Raw genomic sequence first — 20,490 nt, 5'->3', positions numbered from 1 at the left:
TGGCGTTTAACTCCAGACAGCAGCTTGTACTTGGCGTTCAACGCCAAGTTACTTGGCGTTCAGCAGCATGTACATGACGTGTTTTTATTATATATTGCTGGAAAGCTCTGGATGTCTAGTTTCCAACGCCGTTGAGAGCGCGCCATTTGGAGTTCTGTAGCTCTAAAAAATCTATTTTGAGTGCAGGGAGGTCAGATTCCAACAGCATCAGCAGTCCTTTTTGTCAGCCTTTTTCAGAGTTATACTCAAGTCCCTCAATTTCAGCCAGAAATTACCTTAAATCACAGAAAAACACACAAATTCATAGTAAAGTCCAGAAATGTGAATTTAACATAAAAACTAATGAAAACATCCCTAAAAGTAGCTTGAACTTACTAAAAACTACCTAAAAACAATGCCAAAAAGCGTATAAATTATCCACTCATCAGGAGTATTGGTGTTGGAATAGGAGTGGTTCTATGTATGGTTCATATGACTCATATGGTTGAGGTATACAAGGTTGACAAGATGATAGAGGTGGGTTATAGGAAGGTCTTTGGTAAAATGGGGCTTGTGAGAAAGGTTGATAACTATGTTGAGGGGTTAGTTCATGCTGGTGTGAATTATAGGACGGATTATAATCATTATCGGCCGGAGGAAATTGGTACGGATACCATGAAGTTTGTTCATAAGAATGCAACTCCTCCTTCGATTGATTTCCAATCCCATAGCACATATCATCATTGAAGCCTGCATTTCCTGCAACATAGTTGTAACCAAACTCATAGCCAAAAGGGTGAAAATTCATAGTAACAAGAGAAATTAAAAATAAACACTAAGAAATAATGAAAGCAAACTCTTAAAACTAGCAAAAACTAACAAAGAAACAAAAGTAAACTGTTCCGAGGGTTACCTAAAACAGGGAGGTCGATCTCGGATGAGATCTTCTGATCTGACCGAGGCTGCCGTGCCCAACTTGTTGGAGCTTGAGATGCAGCTGGTCCTTGATCACCGGAGGGGGGTGGTACCTGCAAAAGACTCTGATACTTAAGTCAGTACAGGCTTTTGGCAGGTTTTTAGTAGAATTGGAGTATGAATTATATCTGGGTGCTCCAGTGTATTTATAGTAGTAATGATCTTCCTTTGAGATAAGTTGGTTATCTTATCTTATCTTTTGGGTGAAGATTTTCATCTTTTGTCCAACCGCCCTCTGGAAGGCGGTGGTTCCTTTGCTCTGGGCCTTCTTGGGCCTCCGAGGCGTTTGTCTGAGCTCTTTGCAAAGAGGTCGGTGATGAGTCAACCTTTCATGAGGTCGGTCCTTTTGCCTTCATCCAACTCGGCCCAATAGTTCAGACCGGTGTATGAACAGTGATCTTGCTCGAGCTTCAATCTTTGGGGAAGTCGTGTTCGAGCATTGATTTGGTTGGTTTTGAGTAGCTCCTCCTCGTGCGAGTCTAGCGTTCCTTTTGCTTTAACGTGAAGCGTTTTTATCTTATTTATTGCGGTGTGCTTTCGGAATTCGTTTAACTTCCTTGGGAACGTGCGAGCGCTTTAAAAGCCCATTGATTAGGTTTTTTATTCCTTTTACTGTTTCGTTTCTCTCTTTAACTTTGTTTGAACTCAAAGAAAAGGTTTTACTTTCCCAACTTCCTTCTTTCCTCTGCGTTCTTGCTTTTTGTTTCTCTGCAAAGATTTTTAATTCGTCTGGCCCTTTCAATTTTCGCCCCAAGCTTCCTTTTTTCTTTCGAGCAGTGCTTGTGGATCGCTGGTGCTTTCGCTGCACACCCATCATTTCTGTTCTTCTCCTTTCTGCAAGATGGTACTTCTATTTCATACCTCTTTGTGTTATTCTGGGTTTTCCTGCTTATTCTCCTCTGTGCTTGGCTTCTGATGATTGTTGCATGCCTTGTTTCTTTGAAATCTTTTTATCTTTGTTGCTTTGTTTTTGCGGAAATGTTAGTGCTTGGGTGAACTGTTAGCGTTTTTTTTTCTTTTTGGTGAAGGGACTAGGGTTTTGATTTTGATTCCCTATGTTCCTCCTTTATTGTATCTGCATTGTTGCCTCCAAAGGATGTTCCTGGGTTTTGGTGATAATCTTCTTGTTTCTTGCGAACCTTGGGACGCCCTTTTGTTTGCTGTGTGCTTGCTTCACTCTTTCGTCCTGGTTTTGATCTTGTCTGAGTTGTTTGGTAGTGGCACTTCTTATTTTCTTGCTGTAGGTGTAGTGTTCTATGTTTTCACGTAGAAATATTGTTGAGATGTCTACAAAGGCCCCCTCTGGTATGGCTGACTGGTTAGATTCTATAGTGTTGATGTGTGTTACTGTGGCCAACCCAGAGTATTGTGAGAAACTTAGGAGATTTCATAGGATCTGTGAGCGTAGGGAGGATGAGAAGGATCATGAACTGGTGTTGCCTAACCCTGAGGAGAGAATTAGCTTCCCTCCTTTAGATCAGACGGAGCGTCCTTTCTTTTACGCCTATGACTATTTCTTTAGCCAACTAGGTATTACCCTTCCTTTTACTGCTTTCGAAACCGAACTCTTGTGGAATTGTAATGTGGCCCCTTCACAACTTTATTCGAACTCTTGGACTTTTATAAAGATTTTCCAGTTACTATGTCAAGAACTAGGTATCCGTCTTTCCCAGTCCCTTTTCCTTTACTTGTTTGTACTAACCAAGCCTAGAGTGGCCAAGAAGAAGGCTTCTTGGATCTCCTTTCGGGCTACCCAAGGGAGGAAGGTTTTTTCCATGTTTGATGACTCTTTTTGAGACTTTAAAATTTTTTATTTTAAAGTCCGAGCTGTTGAGGGTATTCGCCCTTTCTTTCTGGATGAGAATGATGAGCCGACCTTTCCTTTATGGTAGCAGAAAGATACAGTAGTTCTTAAGTACCCCTGAGAGAGTTTAGATGAAGTAAAGAGGGCTTTTGTGGGTGTTTTAGCGGAGCATTAAGGGGAGCCTCCTCATCTGGACACGAAGAGATTTCTAGGAGATCCTTCTTTCCTCCGTTTTGAACTAGGTAGCATCCAACCTCTTTTTTTCATAGAAAGTTTTCTTTTATTATTTGTGATCTTGTTCTTTTCTGTTGTGTAACTATTTTCCTGGCATCTTTTCAGAGATGGTGTCATCTTCAAACTCGATGAAAATGTTTCGCAAAGCAAAAAAAGCGGTGGCTGCTCAGAATTTGTCGAGGAAGATGTCGGGGGAGGGTTCTTTGCAACAACTGCCTCCAAAGAAGCCGGCCTCTAATTCTCAAGGTCCGAGAAAAATTATCCCGACCCCTCAAGTTTGGATAGCTTCTTCTTATCCGCCCCCGGTGAACTCTGGTGCTGCCTCCTCCCCTACTTCTGCTGGTCCTCCTCCCAAGAAACCAAGGACTGTTGGTCCTTACGATTTGGATGATAAGGATTTTGATGGTGTGGCCTTTGCCACAGAGCTGATTGCCCCTTATGGCAAGGTTCCTCTTGACGACGTGTCGATTCTTCACCAAGTGGACTTTATATCAAGCAACAGTATCCGGATGGCCAATCTCAGTGCGACCTTGTCCCGAGTTGTCATGGAGTCTCCAGTTCGTGCTACTAAGGCTTTTTTGGAGGATGCTAAGGCCGAGTATGAGAGGATAAAGGGTCTTAAGGAGGAGTTTGAGGCCAAAGTTGTTGGGTTGGAGCTTGAAGTGGAGAGGGAGAAGGCTCGTGCTACTGCCGCAGAGGCGGCTGCTAATCTGGCTGAGAAGACGGCTAAAAAGTACAAGGAGAATTATACTCGGACCTATGGCGAGCTGTTGGAGACTAGGGAGAGACTGCAGTCTGCTCAGGATGACTATGCCGAGCTTCAGGGCCATATGGTAGATAGCATGACTGTCATGTATGAAAATCTGAAGGCCCAAGTCCAGGTTCTGGCTCCAGGTGTCGACCTCTCTTTGTTTAGCATGGATAATATTGTGGAGGAGGGCAAGATTATGCTTGCCCCTGATGATGACGATGAGGATCCTCTGTTAGCTTCGGATAGCTATGAGAACTCTGTGCTTACTCTCCTTGCTTCAACCCTTGGCCGTTTACCTTTATTATAGAAGAAAAAGCTTCCAAGGTTGAAACCGGTTCAACCAAGCTATCAACATCTTCTCCAACACACAGCCGGTTCGAACAGAGAGAAGAGAGAGGGAAAACTGAAATCAAATCAACATGCATGTACCTCTCTCAACCCTTTTATCAAGCTTCTTCAATCTGAGCCTTTGATCTTGACTTTGGCTCCAAGAAAGAACACTGACCCTTGATGAACCTCTAATCTTTAACAGCTCCTTCTTTTCCATATTTGCTTCTTCCTCTTCATAGTTCCAATAGCTACCTTCTGTCTTGGATGAATAAAAATGGAAATGAGCTTTACCCACTGATATCTTCTTCTCTGACCGAGATAGATCTTGTCTATTCTTGGCATGAAGATCTTGAAGCTTCTTCTTGAAATCTTGCCTTCAATGGCAAAGATCTTAGCCACACCATGCTTTGGATCTTCCTTCTTCAGAAACCATCATCAACCTAGCCTTTTTCTTCTTCATAGCTTCATTGTTTTCTCTGATAACTTGTTCACTCTTCTTTCCTGAGTGAAGTGATAACCGAAACAACAAAGAGAGAGTAGAAAGAGAAGAAACAAAGCATTCAATGTAAAATTTAATGAAATTGAAATTGTGGACTTCGGTTACCTATGTGAGCATTTAATCAAATTGAATTTTTTGTTCCAATAACCAATGCATGCATTCAATTTAATTAAAATTTAAATTTCACCATCAAAAGAAAGTGGATAATCGAACCACTTCTCTTTCCATTCCTTCTTTCTTCAATTTCAGACCAAAGGCTTTGTTGTTCTATCAAAAAGATTATTTTGTGCTGCACATTGGTTTCCTGGCCCAATTAGCTTTTGATTCAAAATGGAATTTCACAAGGCTGTTCATCATTGCTCCAATTTGGGCTTGATCAAATTCTGGCCCAATGCTAAAACTGCACACTAACCAAAATCCATTAGCTAAACAATTTGAGAATAATAATTTTATAATTTTCTAATTAATATATTAATAATAATGTTTGATCATCACAAAGCATTCAAGTTTTCCAAACTCAACAGGTTAAACCTTGGATATTTTGATATTTAGAAGTATGCATGTTTGACTACTGTTTGTTTGCATTTGCGCAATTGTTTGAAAGTAGAATAGGAACAAGAGATCGTTTATTCATACGTCAGTAAACTCTCTGTCCTTGTAATAATTGACAATTGACATATTGGGCGTCTGACCTCATTAAAACCCTCCTTAGGTAAAATCCGTATTTGGAAAAAAAAATCTCTAAGGGGAAAAAAGAGTACCTTCATCTGCTGATTGAAAAGTTTACAATCTATACACTTTTAGTGAAGAAATATTCCAGTTTCCCGATAATGAGTCGCATTTTGGTGTTTGTAGCTGATAAGCCCCCATTCCGAGTACTTTTGTAACCCGGAATGGTCCTTTCCCATTTACTGCGAGTTTGCCATGTGATAAAGGTCGTCTTGCTTCCTCTATTCTTTTGAGGACGAGGTCTCCTTCATTGAATGTTATGGGTACCACTTTCTTGTTATGTTGTCTTTCAATAAGTTGCTTCATTGCTCTTTGTTTTATAGCTGCAATTTTTCTATCTTCCTCCATGAGGTCTAGTTCGGCTTTCCTTGTGTCAATATTGTGGCTTTGGCTGTATAGCTCGGCCCTTAAGGTAGTGATGCCGACCTTAATTGGTATTAGTGCCTCCGTTCTGTATACCAATTTGAATGGAGTCTCGCCTGTAGTGGTTTGTATTATCGTGTTATAGCTCCACAATATTTCTGGGATCAAGTCTGCCCATTCACCTTTCGCATCGGTGAGCCTTTTTCATTGCCTTCAAGATTACTCGGTTAGCTGCTTCGGCCTGCCCATTTGTCTATGGGTGCTCGACTGAGCTAAAATGATGTTGTATGTTAAAGTTTTTCAAGAATGATTCAAGTTTGCTATCTGCAAATTGCCTACCGTTATCCGATATTATTTCTTTAGGTATTCCAAATCTACATATGATATTTTTCCATATGAAAGACTGTACCTTTTTGGCTGTTATTCTTGCTAATGGCTATGCTTTTATCCATTTTGAGAAATAATCTATTGAAATTAAAAGAAATTTTACCTGTCCTGGTGCTTTTGGGAATAGGCCGAGGATATCGAGCCCCCATCTATAGAAAGGCCATCTTACCTCCATGCTGTGTAACATTTCGACAGGCTTCATTGAAATAGCGGCATGCTTTTGACAGTTGTCACATGTTTTTACCTTTGTTATGCAGTCCATTTTCATTGTTAATATCCTGTTCGGACAATTTTGGCCGCCAGTGCTCGTCCTCCTATATGGTTGCCACACACGCCCTCGTGGACCTCGGTCATGACTTCATTGGCTTCATCCTTGCCGAGGAATTTTAGTAGTGGTTGTGAGAAACCATGTCTGTATATTTCTCCTGCCACAGTTGTATAAAAACTTGCTTTTCATCTAAAGATTTGAGGATTAGTCTCGTTTCTGGGAATGGTCTCTACACTAATATACTCAAGAAAAGGCATTCTCCAGTCGTTTGTATGAGTGATGTTCATTATGCACAGTGATTCGATACTAGGATTTTCTAGTGTAAGTTGTGCTAGTGCCGACGTGTGTGTGTTTGCTCTAGTAGCAGCGAGTTTGGACAATATATCTGCTCTAGTGTTCTTCTCTCTATGCACATGCGATATAATGAATTCATCGAACTTTGAAATAAGATCCTTTGCTATGAGCCAATACCACTCTAACAGAGGATCTTTTACCTGGAAGTCTCCTTTGATTTGCTGAACTACCAACAGGGAATCACAGTATACTGTTAGGTGGTGTACATGGAAACTGAGGGTGAGCTTTAGACTTGCTATGAGCACCTCATACTCGGCTTGGTTGTTGCTCGCTGAGAAGTGGAACTGAAGTGATTGTTCAGCCATTACTGTTTCTCCTTCCTTTAGTACTATCCCAGCTCCGCTCCTCTCGCAGTTTGATGCTCCATCCACCTGTAACTTCCAAATCTGTTCGTCATGTTGCTCATTGGCGGTAAGTTTGGAAACAAAGTCTGCCAAGATCTGTGATGTCAGAGTTGGTCTTGATTGAAACTGAATATCAAACTCAGAAAGTTTAATGGACCATTTGGTCAGCCGTCCTGCCAATTCTGGCTTTGTCAGTATCTGCCGTAATGGTTGGTTCATCCTTACGACTATTGTGTGGCTCTGGAAGTATTGCCTTAGCCTCCTTGCTGTTGTTACCAATGCTAGGGCCAATTGTTCTATTCTGGGATACCTTTTTTCGATTGGTTGCATGATTCTACTAATGAAGTATACTGGTTTTTGTGCCTTTCTTGTCTCGATAACAAGAACTGGACTTACAGAATGATTAGAAATAGATAAGTACAAATACAAAGGTTTGCCGATATCTGGACTTTGTAGTACTGGTGGTGAGGATAGGATAGCCTTAAGCTCGAAAAATGATGTTTCACATTCTTTGGTCCATTTGAACTTTTTATTCTTGGAGATCATCTGGAAGAAGTGGTATGATCGGTTTGATACTGCAGGCAGAAATGGTGACAGTGCGGCTACCCTTCCTGCTAACTGTTATACTTTGATTATTTTCGAACTTGCCTTGTTGAGTATTGTCTCACATTTTTCAGGGTTCGCCTTAATCCCGCGTGAAGTCAGCATAAACCTGAGGAATTTTCCTCTTTGTACCCCAAAAGGACATTTCTTTGGATTGAGTCTCATATTATATGCTCGGATCTGTTTGAATATTTTCTCTAGGTTGTCACAATGTGATCCTTCTGATGGAGTCTTGGCCACCATGTCATCTACATAGATCTCCATATTCCGACCTATTTGCTGATGGAATACATTGTCCATTAGTCTTTGATATGTTGCACCTGCATTCTTTAGGCCAAATGGCCTTACCTTATAACAAAAATTCCCATGTTTTGTTATGAAAGCTGTTTTGCTTTGGTCTTCTAGATGCATAAGAATCTGGTTATAACCAGAGTATGCATCCATGAAGCTTCAGCTTTTAAACCCAGAAGCATTATCTACTAGTTTGTCAATACAAGGCAATGGGTAAGCATCTTTTGGACATGCCTTGTTAAGATTTGTAAAGTCAACGCACATGCGCCATTTACCTGAGTTCTTTCTTACCATTACCACATTTAAGAGCCATGTGGTGAAGCGGATCTCTTTGATGAAGCCAGCATTAAGGAGCTTCGTTGTCTCTTCCAGGGCTGGCTTCGCCTTTTCCACTCTGAGGTTTTTTTTTTCTTCTGAGCCATGGGTCGGATTGTTCTGTCGATGGCGAATTTGTGGCAAATAATGCTCGGTCTATCCCTAGCATGTCTGATAGGGTCCAAGCGAACAAGTTGGCATTGTCTTGTAGTACCTTTATTAGTTTTGATTTTTCCTCTCTTTCAAGAGCTCGGCCAATATACGTAAACTATTCTGCCTTTGAGGTCAGAGGAACCCTTTGGAGTTCATCTGCTGGTTAAGGTCTTTCCTGGGAATCTTCCCGAGGATTGAGTTCTACTAATGATAGTACTTCGTTTGTGCTGTGGACAGCCTACACTTCTTGTTGAGGTTTTCCTCCTATGTTGGCCCCTTTTAAGCTTGCATTGTAACATTGCCGAGCTTGTTGTCGATCTGAGTGTATTGTTGCTATTCTGCCATCTGATGGGAGAAAAAATGCCGGTTAAGAATTCCTGAAAAATATTTTCTAAAACAGCGTTGTAAGTACAGTCTTAACCGACGAAATTTCCACTATCAATTTAAATTGTGTCACAATTAATAATAAATAACCGGGAGTAGAATCCCGGGTCGTTTCCCTAAGAGTTGACATGAGATGCAAATTATTGGTTAGGATTTTTTTGAATATTTTCTGAATTTGAGAATGGAGAAATAAATGGCTAGGAATTAAAGCAATGAATAGGAATTAAAGCAATGAATGAATAACAAGAGGTGATATGTATTTAAAATAAAAAGCCTTGGTTAGGGGATAGAATTGGAGTTTCTATCCTTGTTGTCTTTTCCAAGTATAATAGTAAAGGTTCATTGCTCCCACTTAGTTATCCTCTAACAGTTGAAGGAAAGTCAAGTGGCTATCACTAACTCTGACTCACAAGTCCTAGTCACTTCATGGGGAAGGACTAGAGTTGGTGAAAATCGAGTTAGCCAGCAATCCCCAATTACAGATTAATACTTGAGTATCACAACTCAAGTGTTTCCAATTACCCAACCCCCAACCAAGTTGGGAGTTTTACTCCATTAACATGAATGCCATTTTCATAAACACATAATAGGAGTAAATAAAAGACATGATAATTATGAAAAATTAATTAAATAAAAATTGGCACGAACAATAATTAACATGAATCAAACAAGTAATAAAAATAAATATAAAAATACTCCAATGCATTAATAAGATTCAAAAGTGACAAGATCAAACATGAATTCAATAATCAAATGGAAAAGAGTAAATAAGGGAATTTAAGAAGAAACTAGGAACAAAATGATGAGGAATGAAGGTAGCCTTATCTCTCTCAAGATCCAATTAGAAGATAAAACTAAGAATGTCAAAACCCTAGAGAGAAGTAGGAGTTTCTCTCACTAGAATTCAAAAACCAATCAAAAACTAAAGTGAAAGTGAAAGTGTAGTCAGTCTCAGCTCCATCCCTGCCTCTAGTCTGCGTTTTCGGGCTTGAATTGGGTCCAAATCAGCCCAGAAATCGCCCCCAGCGAGTTCTGTTAAGTGCAGCACGTGACGCCCTGTCATGCGTACGCGTCGGCCACACGTACGCGTCGGCCACGCATACGCGTCGCTGAACCTTGCACCTGGCCACGCGTACGCGTCAGTCACGCGTACGCGTTGCTTAACGACGCTCCTAGTCATGCACACGCGTCAGCCATGCGTGTGCGTCGCTCCTCTTTTCTCAACTCTTCAATTTCTTGTGTTCCTTCCACTTTAACCTGCTTCATCTTCCTCCTTTAAGCCATTCATGCCCTATAAACCTAAAAACACTTAACAAACACATCACGGTATCGAATGGTAATAGAGGAAGATTAAAAATTAACAATTTTAAGGCTTAGGAAGCATGTTTTCAATCATAGCACAAAATTAGGAAAGAAGCTTAAAAACATGCAATTTACATAAATAAGTATGAGAATAGTTGATAAAACCCACTGAATTCAGTCCAAAATATATAATAAAATAGTGGTATATCACTATCTTGTACCTGAAACTTAACACATAGATGTAAAGTAGATACCGCTACTCTGAATGTGTTCAGAGCAGGTCTTTTTTTAAGGATAATATTGTAAAGACTGGGGCAGTCGACTATAAGGTATTGGACATCAATGGTCCTTGATAATGGGGTGTTTCCCATTGTTGTTTTTAACCATATGTAGCCTTTTATTGGGACCCTTTCCCCAGAGAACCCAACCAGTTCTCTGAATGAAGGTTGCATAGTTTTTTTAGATAGTTTCATTTTTGGAAAGTAGAATAAAATAAGACATCAACGCTACTACCTGGGTCCAGGAGGACCTTTCTTACCAACAACTCTCCTGTTTGGATGGAAATCACTACTGGGTCGTCGAGGTTTGGGCCTGGTGAGGATAGGTCGGCCTGGCTGAAAGTTATTTTGGGTTCTGTTGTATCCACCTTTCTTTGGGGTACTGTTTCTTCAATTGCCAGCATTGCCCGGTAACTTCGTTTTCGTGACACATTTGTCTCACCTCCCCCAACGAATCCTCCGGATATGCAGTTTATGACCCCCTTTGGTGGATTAAGGTTGGACCATCTACTGTAATCTTTTTCTTCCGAGGTTCGTTGCCTTGGCAATTATGCATTCATCCGTTATGTGTTCATACTTCTGGTGGAAAACACAGTGTTTACTTTTGTCTACAAATCGCTGATCCTGGTAACTTCCTGCTCGGGCAGGGGGCTTTATTATTTTGGCATTGAGAATCTCTTTGATTATTTTTTCTTTCTTTGTATTGAATCTGGTATAAGTATCGAATTTTGGTGTGAGCTTGAAAGGTTTCTTTGATTCCTTGTTGCTTGGTAATTTGAAAGCCTTTTCCTCTTCTCTTCTGGGTGGTTGTCTGTCCGTTTTCTGAGCTTCACGGAGTTCTTCGACATCCATTTGACATGCAGCCCTTTCTCGGAACTCTTCCGGCGTCTTTGGTTTGGTTACTGCAATCGTCTCCGAGAACTTGCCAGGTCTGAGGCCGGTTTTAAGGGCGTGTAGGTGGACTGCCGGGTCTAAGTCTGGAATCTCTATGGTTTTTTCAGCGAACCGAGTCATGTAGTCCTTTAGGCTTTCGTGTTGCCCTTGTCTGATTGTGCCTAGGTAGTCTAATCCATGCACATATATTCTTGATGCGACAAAGTAATCGATGAAAGATCTTGCCAGCTCCTCAAAAGAAGAAATTGAACCTGCAGACAACTTGAAAAACCAGAGTAATGCAACACCATCAAGATAAGTTGGAAAAGCTCGACAAAGCACATGTTCATTGTTAGTGCCATTAAAAAACATCATAAATTGGAATTTCTTAACATGAGCGCCGGAATCACCAAACCCCTTGTATGGCTCAAGGGCGGTGGGTAACACAAAGTTTTGCGGCATCTGAAACTTGGTGATCTCTTCGGAAAAAGGGTTGTCTAAGGTCAACTTTTCCTTTGGCGGGCTGATATTCAGAGGGTCTGTATTACCCTGAGCCAAGCTTTTGGAGTTTGATTCCTCATGCTTTCCAGAATTATTGGCAGAAGACAGCTCGACTATTCTCTGAATTTCTGCCTGAAGCTCAGCATTCTAAGCTAGGAGCTCTGCTTGTGTGTGTTGTTGAATCCCATTATCGGCCATACTTGAGGATCGAAAATCCTGCAAAAAAGAGTAAAAAGCTAGGCAAAGAAAATAGTAGGGTTAGATAAATTTTGGTCTCACAGTGGGCGCCAAATGTTCTGTTCATGTGCAGTCGAGGTATGAAGATTCCTTCCGCTGACGTTCAGCTTCGATGTAGAGTTATACGTCGTTCTAGGTGAAGGATGAAACACTTCAGCAAAATGAAACACCACGGCGGAAGCACCTGCAAAAAGCACTCCGACGCTTAAGTTAGAATAAGGTGTTAAGAAAGCAATGCAAAGAAGAAATAAAGTGGATTGTGTGACTTGTCCTTTACCGAACTTATTGGCTCGTTTATATAGATTTTGTTTGTTCCGATCTTTTAGTAATATTGTGGGTGCCGTTATTATTGGTAACGAACTGCAGATAATATTTGACTAATTTAAAACTGCAACCGAGTTGCGTAATTGAGCTCTTCTGTTAATTTTTTCGAATTGTCTGGTCAGTTTCGATTTGATCTCATTTCCGAGTTTATAGGGTACATGTCAGTTTTTTATTGTTCTTGTTCTTGATTGTTGCTATTTTTTATAGTGTTGTTTATTTGTTGTGTTGCTGTTTTTCATATTTTTAAATTCTTATACTGTGTGCAGTTTAATTTTTCATATTCTTTGTATTGTACTTTGATTATTAAATTGAAGAATTGCTCCTAACAAAGTTAAAAGATATGTTTAAGAGTAATAAAAAATTATTATTTGGGAGTATGTGATTCAACGAAATAGTTGAAGGTTCTTAAATATGACTCTTGGTTTTTGATTTTGATGATTAATAATAAATTTTAATATTTATCTTTAATATTTGGATATTTATTTAGTTTGTATTTAGAAAAAATTATAATACTTTGAGTGATATAATACTTTTAATTTAGATATCATTTTAAAGTTTATATTAAAATATAATTATATTTTATAATTTTATTGTATTTATTTATATTTTATTATAAAATAATATTTTGATTGAAGTATAGTTGAATTGATTGGACTAATAAATTAATAAATTATTAAAAACATTTCAAGTGCACCAGTTGTTTTAACCGTTGATCTAAACTATAAAAAATATATATAATATATATTAATTAAAATCAACGGTTAAAATAACTGGTGCACCGGTGTTTCCCGGTGCACTTGAAATGTATCCTAAATTATTAACTAAAGCAAGATCTGGTTTTCAGAATCTTGGTTCATAGTGTGATTGCCACGTCATAAAAAAAGTGGGGTCCTCGAGTGGGTCTTGGATTGTTCACGTGGCAAGATCATAATGGGTGCTTAACTGCTTATATAAATTATGTAAGGACCGCGATGTAGGGAATCATTATTTTGCGATTTTGGGAGAGAGATAAAGAGGAATGGGATCGGCGGGGGAGTGGCTGGAGAAGGCGCTGGTGGAATTGTGTTCGAAGATAGAGACGGGATTGGGTTTGGGTTTGGATGAAGAGATTATAAAGGGACTTGTTTCTTACTGTGACCTTGCTGAGCCTCGCGATGCTAAGGAGTACCTTGATGTAAGTTATCTCTTCCTTTCAGCTGGAATATATATATACACACTTCGAATTATGTTTTACGGGATTTAGGGTTCAATTGCTATGAATTAATTTTGTTTGAGAATCTAACTTACTTTCTAGTTTATTTTATGTTTACTTTATACTGCAGAAGGATTAGGATGCTGTGTAATACCAATTTTGGGCTCTTCTGATGTTTCTTTGTTTGATTATGTGTAATTTTGATTACATTAAATTGTGATTAAAAATTCGTGATGAGATTAGGTATACTGCATCTGCTGAATGCATTTCTTTTATATTGGTCAACAATGAACATCATGATTTAGCTTGTAATTTGAGATCTAATAGTTGGATTCAAGAACCTTGTTTCATAACTGAGCTTTACAAATCAGTCACAAATCTATGACTTAAGGCTTTCATGTACAAAAATAAACTTTATGGCACCTTAATATTTGGTCGTAGAGTAGGTTTTGCAAAAGAGATTATCTTTTTATGAGTGGGTCGTGTCTTTTAGTGTCTCACTTGAGTAGAAGATTTAACTCTGAATTACTTTATCTTTATTCTCCTCTGCAGAATATAATTGGTCAGGAAGCCGGGAAGCCTGTGATTGAAGAATATTTAAGACGGAGGGGTCACTTAGAACTCACAACCAAATCCAATGTTCCAACTGCCCAATTGCATGCCTATGTCAAACCTTCAGTTGAGGCATCTGCAGGTGGAAGTAAGAAATCATCGAGAGCACCAAAAGCAGTTACAGTCCAAAGAAGTAATGCCGAACCCATCAAGAATGCAGTTCCCAGCAATCAGAAAAATCAGGTTCCAACTTCAGGCGGTGAATCGAGTACATCACAGAAAGGAAACCAAGGGAATTCCAAAAAGAAGAAGGCTGGGAAAGCCATTTCTCTTGCCGAGGCAGCCAAAGGGTCAATTGTGTTTCAGCAGGGAAGACCATGCTCTTGTCAAGCTCGTCGTCACAGGCTGGTCAGCAATTGCTTATCATGTGGCAAAATAGTTTGTGAACAAGAAGGAGAGGGGCCTTGCCATTTCTGCGGCGCACTTGTGTTGAAAGAGGGCAGCTCGTACGCTGGTCTGGAAGAAACATTGCCCCCCTTATCGAATACCGAAGCTGCTGCTGAAGCTTATGCAAAGAGGCTTGTCGAATATGATCGAAATGCTACTGCTCGTACAACTGTTATCGATGACCAAAGTGACTATTATGAGATTGATGGAAACAGTTGGTTGTCAAAGGAGGTACTATATTTTACTACTTGTATGCAACTTGCAATGATGTATACATCTGGTAGTCTGATCAAATTTTTTCTTCTTTTTCTTCAGGAGAAAGAGATGTTGAAGAAGAAACAAGAGGAGATGGAAGAAGCTGAACGAGCCAAACGGAATAAAGTGGTTGTGACTTTTGATCTGGTTGGACGCAAGGTTAGTATTTTGCCATGTCTTCCTGCTTAAAAGTTTACTAAACTGGATTCACTGCGGGATGACATGAATTATCCTATGTCCTTTGAGTATGACTAGAAATAGATACCTTTCACCATGATATTTTTTCCTGTTATTTATATATGTATCTCAAGTTATCCTGCTTTTTCCATTTCTCTGAGGTTTCACATATTATTTGTTATGTTGTTTACTGAATGGAAGTCTTGAAGATGACACTAAATACTCATGTAACAAGCTTTGTTGTTTTTGCTATACTACAATTATTGGTATGTAGTTTAGCCTAAACTGTAAAGTACCTAGGATACATGTTTTCTTCTCTGTCTTTCTTTAATGGCCCTTATAGCAAATTAGCAACAAGTTCATGTTTGATTCTTCTTTTGTATAATTGATTTTGATGCAAACTGATTACCTTTGGAAGTTCTTATAAAATTGATTCTGACACAATAGAAAATTTTCACTTCTCGCTGCAAAGAAAAGATCTGTTATGAAATATGCACTTGATATACTTGTTTACTGCGAACAGAGTTTAAAGGGGTCTGCTTTTTGTAGGTTCTTCTGAATGAAGATGAAGTTTCAGAACTAGAGTCTGACAATAGAATACTACGTCCACCAAATGAAAAGGAAGTGAACCGTATCAGACCAAATCCAAGTCTTAGAGTACAGCCCATTTTTGTAGACCTAGGATTCACTAAGAAGCATACAAAAGATAGGCAAACAAACAAAGGCGTAAGCAACAGTTTGTGCCTGGAGATTACTGGGAGGGTGCAACATGAAAGCAATGACATGAAGTATTTTATGATGGACAACCAATTGGCAGCAGCAGCTTCAAGTGAAAATTTTTGGAAAGCATCTTCTGCAAATGGAGTATACGATAGTGATGATGGTGAATGTTTTAGGAGTAACCAATGAACTGAATTATATGTAGCTTTTGCATACTTCAGTCTAAGCCTTTTGGATTCTACGAAGGAAAGGAAGTAAATGAAGATGAGAATTTTAGGCAGATCTTTTAATACCACCAGGATGACACTATCAATCTATACGTGTTATCCGTTTCTATTTTAGATTTTGCGGTGTGACTTTTTTAGTGAAGTAAATTTGCATGACTAGCGTACACCGTGATTAGCAATGAAATCAGAAGGGCCAGTGGTGTTTGAACAACTGAAAAAACAGTGCAACAGATTGTTAGATGTTTTGTTGTTCTGTTTAATGCTAGCCTAAATTATTTATTAAGAACGCTTGTTAAAGGTACTATAATGGTAAGTTTTCAACCAAATTTACTATTTATTTCACATGCATATTTCCTTTCCTTTCTTATAAACTAAGGTTTTTGAACACGTATCAATACATTTCATTGCTACTATCCCCAACAGCAAACAGTTGCAATGTAATTTAAAAGTACGACATATTTACTGTAAAAGAAATCTATATTAGCTTAATCAAGTACAAAATGGACATTTTTTCCCAAGAATAATTGAAGTGTCTTAACCAACATAATGAAGTATATGAAACAAGATAATATAAAATTTGAATTTGGAAAAGTATATGAACTAAGAGGTGATCAGTCAAAAAGTAAATAACTTAACTAATTTTATTTGTTTTTAATTTATAATATTTGATATTTATTGCTTCTCACCCCAAATTAAAATTCTGAATGATACGTTGGAGAAATAAGGGCAGAGATAATGGAACTTCCAACAATCCTGATTCTTAATTTAGTATGAAAAAGAAACATTCTGATACTTAATAGAAGAAACATCCTAATACCTAGCATAAGCATCATTTACGTAGAAGTTTTGGATTCACCCAGAGCCATCTGGCTGATTTTTGGTTGATACCTTCTTGATTCCCTAACATTGTTGATAAAATTTTTATGCTGAAGCTAAGTTTTTATGTATCTGGTTTTCTAGTCATTCAGAGTTATGAGTGAGATGTGAGCAATTTTGTGCTAATCTGCTCCTGTTTCCTGTAGCATCTTTCATGTGAGAGGCCAGCCAAGTATTTCCGGTGTGTATAAATTGGCAAGGGAAGACATTAATGAATGCGAAGATCCCGAAGCTGTGAGAAGATGCAAATCCACTGGGGCACACTACAAGAAAAATACCCATTCAGGTACATTTGAAAAGTGTAGCCAAAAGTGAAAAAAATGATGCCTTAGGCTACGGCTACGCTTTTTGGAGTGATTCCTATTCGGCCGTTGCCTATTCTCAAAGGCTACGCTTTTTTGCACCAAGGGCTACGCTTTTGGCCTTTGAGAATAGGCTACACTTTTCAAGTGATGCTATCTAGGACCAAAGGCTACGCTTTTCAGCTTTTATTTTTCCAGAATAGGCTACGCTTTTCAACACTACTGCATCACTTCTAAAGCATAGCCACATTGTATATCATAGCTACTTTTTATAAGCGTAGCCTTAAGTCCCTCTTTTTTTTATATACTATAGCTACTGTATATAAGTGTAGCCTTAGGTCTCTTTTTTTTTTGTATACTATTTTTTCTATATATATATATATATATATAATAATTATTAATACAACATAATAGTTAATATGATTACATATATAATAATTCTGCATTTTTATTTAAATGAGTTGAATATTACAAAATAAAAATAATACATAATTATATTAAATAATTTCTTTATATAATAAAAATTATCTCTAACCAAAATATATTTATAATATTGATCCAAAAGTACAAGAATAAAGTTAACTGTAAAAATTTATACATCTCAAATTAAAGTAAGCATAGCCATATCAAAACCATAATATCACTTAGCCAATAAAAGTATCTTCTAATAAAAATCATTAGTCAACCATACATGTAAAAATTCTAAATAGCACTCTATCTTAGCCAATAAACCACAATAATAGGCAGCTTAATCTTCATTGTTACCTGCATAATTATATAGAAAAGTAGTTAAAAAAATATTCATAATGACATTCGTAATTATAAAAAGACCACCAAAGAAATCACCTTTTTTTAATCTTAATTTTAACTCGATTTATCACCAAAGAAACACAAGGTTCTCAAAAGCTATAGACACTTAAAAGAGTTGGAGCTAACATTTCAAGAATACATAATAATGAGTAATGACTAACAAATATGATATATAAGGTGCCAAAATAGGTCAGAGACTACTTCATAACAAACAAAAATCTGCTGACTTTGGAAATAGACCTCTCAAAATCAAAATGAGCAATTAGATAGATGAGACTAAGATTCTTCAATTCAGAAAATAATGCAATATGTTCACAGAATAATCCTGACTCTTGAATAGACCTCTCTGACAAATAAAGACTTAACTGTCGAAACAGAAAAATAAAACTGACAAATCCAAACCATAAACCATTGCATTGAAGTGATGAAATATAATTCATTATATTAGGGAATAATTATAATTTTAATTGAAACGCATATTGCATTGAAGTGATGAAATTAACAGTACTTAATTATGACTTGAGAAGCATTACATACCTTCTATCTAGCAAGTGTGTCCCAATTTATATCCTTAAAGAAAACATGTTCTTTCACCTGGATAATTAAGCATCTATCAATGTGACGTTTGAAGTGCAAGTAAAATGAAATATGATCATAAAAATGGGGAACAAGCATCTGTATGCTAATAAGAAATTAAATCACCTCTGATGCACCTCTAGCTCCAAGTCTTTGGTTAGGATCTTCAGTCAATAATCTGTAAATAAACACATCTCAGGTACTAATCCAAGAAAATATTCATTTTTCTATCCTAATCGTGACTTCAACTTAGCACAATAACGCAGGACAAAAAACCATAATTTATAACAGATCGGCATCCAGCAAAGGGAGCATAAAGAAAAAGCTTTAGATAGAATAAAACTTAGATTTTGTACAAACTATAATCATATTTTCATTTTTACACAAAGCCACAGTTAAGAGGGGGGGTAAAAAACGAATCATGGGCTTGTTATGTAGTTGACAACAGTCAAATAATTCAGAACACCAAATACAATGGGATTGCTGTTCTCATGGTTTAAGGATAATGCCATGTGAAAGGTGAGACAGTAGTGGTCACTGTCACAAGATTATTAACATAAAGTTCATATTTAGCAGATATGGCACCAGGATTGCTAAACAATATACATTCACAAATGCTATCTTCGGCTTGAGCAGTCAAGCTAAAATATCCAAATTAATGGAAGCATGCTCAGTATTGGAAACATAAACAAAGCATTGATATTCTAAAATGCTGACCAGAATAAACAGTTTGCAATTGCCAGATACATATAACATGAAGATAACATGATTATTACCGATCAATAAGATCTTGAGCTTCAGGACTCATTTCTTCAGGAACTGCAGGCCAAGGTATCTTACGATTAAGAATATTATCAAATATAGTCTACAAACACCCCCAAAAAGAAATATCTGTCAGTAAGAGCTAAACCATACAGCAAACAAGAACAGAAACGCAAAAATCATGGCAAAAGGTATGCTATTAAACCTGAGGATGCTCTGCATTAAAAGGTGGAAGAGCAACAAGCACCGTCTCTCCGGCCTCCGCCACTCTCATTCTCTCTCCGTCTCTCCCTAAACTACAATCACATTTAAGAATCAAAATCGAAACCACCGACATGGAAGCTTAATCCGTAAGCCAAAACAAAAAGGTAAAGAAAAGAAAAAAAAGCGAAGCTAAATTGGGAAAGTTGTATTATAAACTGTAAGCTGTAACTAGAGGCAACCATGGCAAGATTCGTCAACTACCGAGTAGGAAAAATAAAAAAATTGAAGAGAAAAAGGGAATGGGCATAAGAAATTAGGCACCTGAACACCAGGGGTATCAAAGTTTATGACTAGGATCTTGGCACCAACGTCACCCAAAATTCGGAGCTCCACTCGGTCGTTGAGCGAGGCGTCACGCATCAAATTAGCGGAGTAAAAGTGAAGCATAACTATAAAAGTGAAGAATTAGAAACTGCAAAAGTGATCTTAAAACTTGTTTAAGAAAGAATAACAAACTACTATTTAAGATGGAAACAATGAGATAATAGATATGCATGTTCTAATGATGAAACATACTACTTCATTAGCATTTCAGTTTAGAGTTGTATATCAAGTTTTCCATGAACATAAAGACTTGAAATATATAGTTTTTGGGTTAAGCCCACAAAATCTGGTACAAACTTGGTACATATTAATGAAAAGCACCTGTTTGCTTTATTCTCTGAGAGAAAGGAGGCCAAGTTGATACCTTCCTTGTTGTGGCAAGGGATCCAGAGGGCATTGCTGCTACAAAAGATACTATGAACCTAATGAGGGACATCACAGAGTAAATAAGGGATAGTACATAAGTACATAGTAAAAATTGGTGAACCTGGTTCATTAGGATTTTCTCTCTTTCGCTACAATTAAATGGAATAGTGTTCTTAGTTCTTAATCAGTAACATAGGCTTTCTTAGCTGGACTATGTGGAAGACTAGAAACCAGTTCATATTTCAAAATAAAGAAATTAATCCAGCAACAACAATTATCTGAGCAATTAAGCATTGTGAATCAGAAACCTTGCCTTTTGCTCGTTTATGCCTTGAATCAGGTGCACAGCCTTGTGTGATAAC

The 20,490-nt window shown here is 37.9% G+C and overlaps 2 protein-coding genes and 1 long non-coding RNA gene across 5 annotated transcripts; 1 reads left to right on the top strand and 2 right to left on the bottom strand.

The window, feature by feature from the left end:
* Positions 1–10,850: 10,850 nt before the first annotated feature.
* On the bottom strand, positions 10,851–11,678 carry LOC107470699 (uncharacterized). Its single transcript, XM_016090113.1, has one exon. The coding sequence runs from the start codon at positions 11,676–11,678 to the stop codon at positions 10,851–10,853; it is 828 nt and encodes a 275-aa protein (XP_015945599.1).
* A 1,600-nt stretch (positions 11,679–13,278) lies between these two features.
* LOC107467931 (uncharacterized) lies at positions 13,279–16,196 on the top strand. The gene is made up of 4 exons (XM_016087161.3): positions 13,279–13,452; positions 14,023–14,700; positions 14,785–14,883; positions 15,451–16,196. Exons 1-4 carry the CDS (start codon positions 13,297–13,299, stop codon positions 15,808–15,810), a joined length of 1,293 nt encoding a protein of 430 aa, XP_015942647.1. The 5' UTR covers positions 13,279–13,296; the 3' UTR covers positions 15,811–16,196.
* A 398-nt stretch (positions 16,197–16,594) lies between these two features.
* LOC107467950 (uncharacterized) lies at positions 16,595–20,186 on the bottom strand. Of its 3 annotated transcripts, none has more exons than XR_001587930.3 (7): positions 20,084–20,186; positions 19,700–19,827; positions 19,380–19,465; positions 19,189–19,277; positions 18,539–18,590; positions 18,374–18,430; positions 16,595–16,987 (listed from the first exon to the last, which is right to left on the bottom strand). It is a non-coding gene; the product is annotated as an uncharacterized LOC107467950 (long non-coding RNA). The 3 variants fall into 3 exon arrangements; XR_008001971.1 differs by having other exon boundaries at positions 16,600–16,987; positions 19,380–19,470; positions 20,127–20,145; XR_001587926.3 differs by having other exon boundaries at positions 16,601–16,987; positions 19,380–19,470.
* Between the last annotated feature and the right edge of the window lie 304 nt (positions 20,187–20,490).

Source organism: Arachis duranensis, chromosome 1, assembly GCF_000817695.3.
Source record: "Arachis duranensis cultivar V14167 chromosome 1, aradu.V14167.gnm2.J7QH, whole genome shotgun sequence".
Taxonomy (NCBI): domain Eukaryota; kingdom Viridiplantae; phylum Streptophyta; class Magnoliopsida; order Fabales; family Fabaceae; genus Arachis; species Arachis duranensis.
Note: the sequence above shows the minus strand (reverse complement) of the source record. Positions and strands in the feature narration are given on the sequence as shown.

Coding starts and splice junctions, on each gene's coding strand:
- LOC107470699 (XM_016090113.1), bottom strand. CDS start 11,678: ATGCCGCAAAACTTTGTGTTACCCACCGCCCTTGAGCCATACAAGGGG.
- LOC107467931 (XM_016087161.3), top strand. CDS start 13,297: ATGGGATCGGCGGGGGAGTGGCTGGAGAAGGCGCTGGTGGAATTGTGT. Junction 13,453..14,022: donor ATGCTAAGGAGTACCTTGAT/GTAAGTTATCTC, acceptor TCTCCTCTGCAG/AATATAATTGGTCAGGAAGC. Junction 14,884..15,450: donor TTGATCTGGTTGGACGCAAG/GTTAGTATTTTG, acceptor TGCTTTTTGTAG/GTTCTTCTGAATGAAGATGA.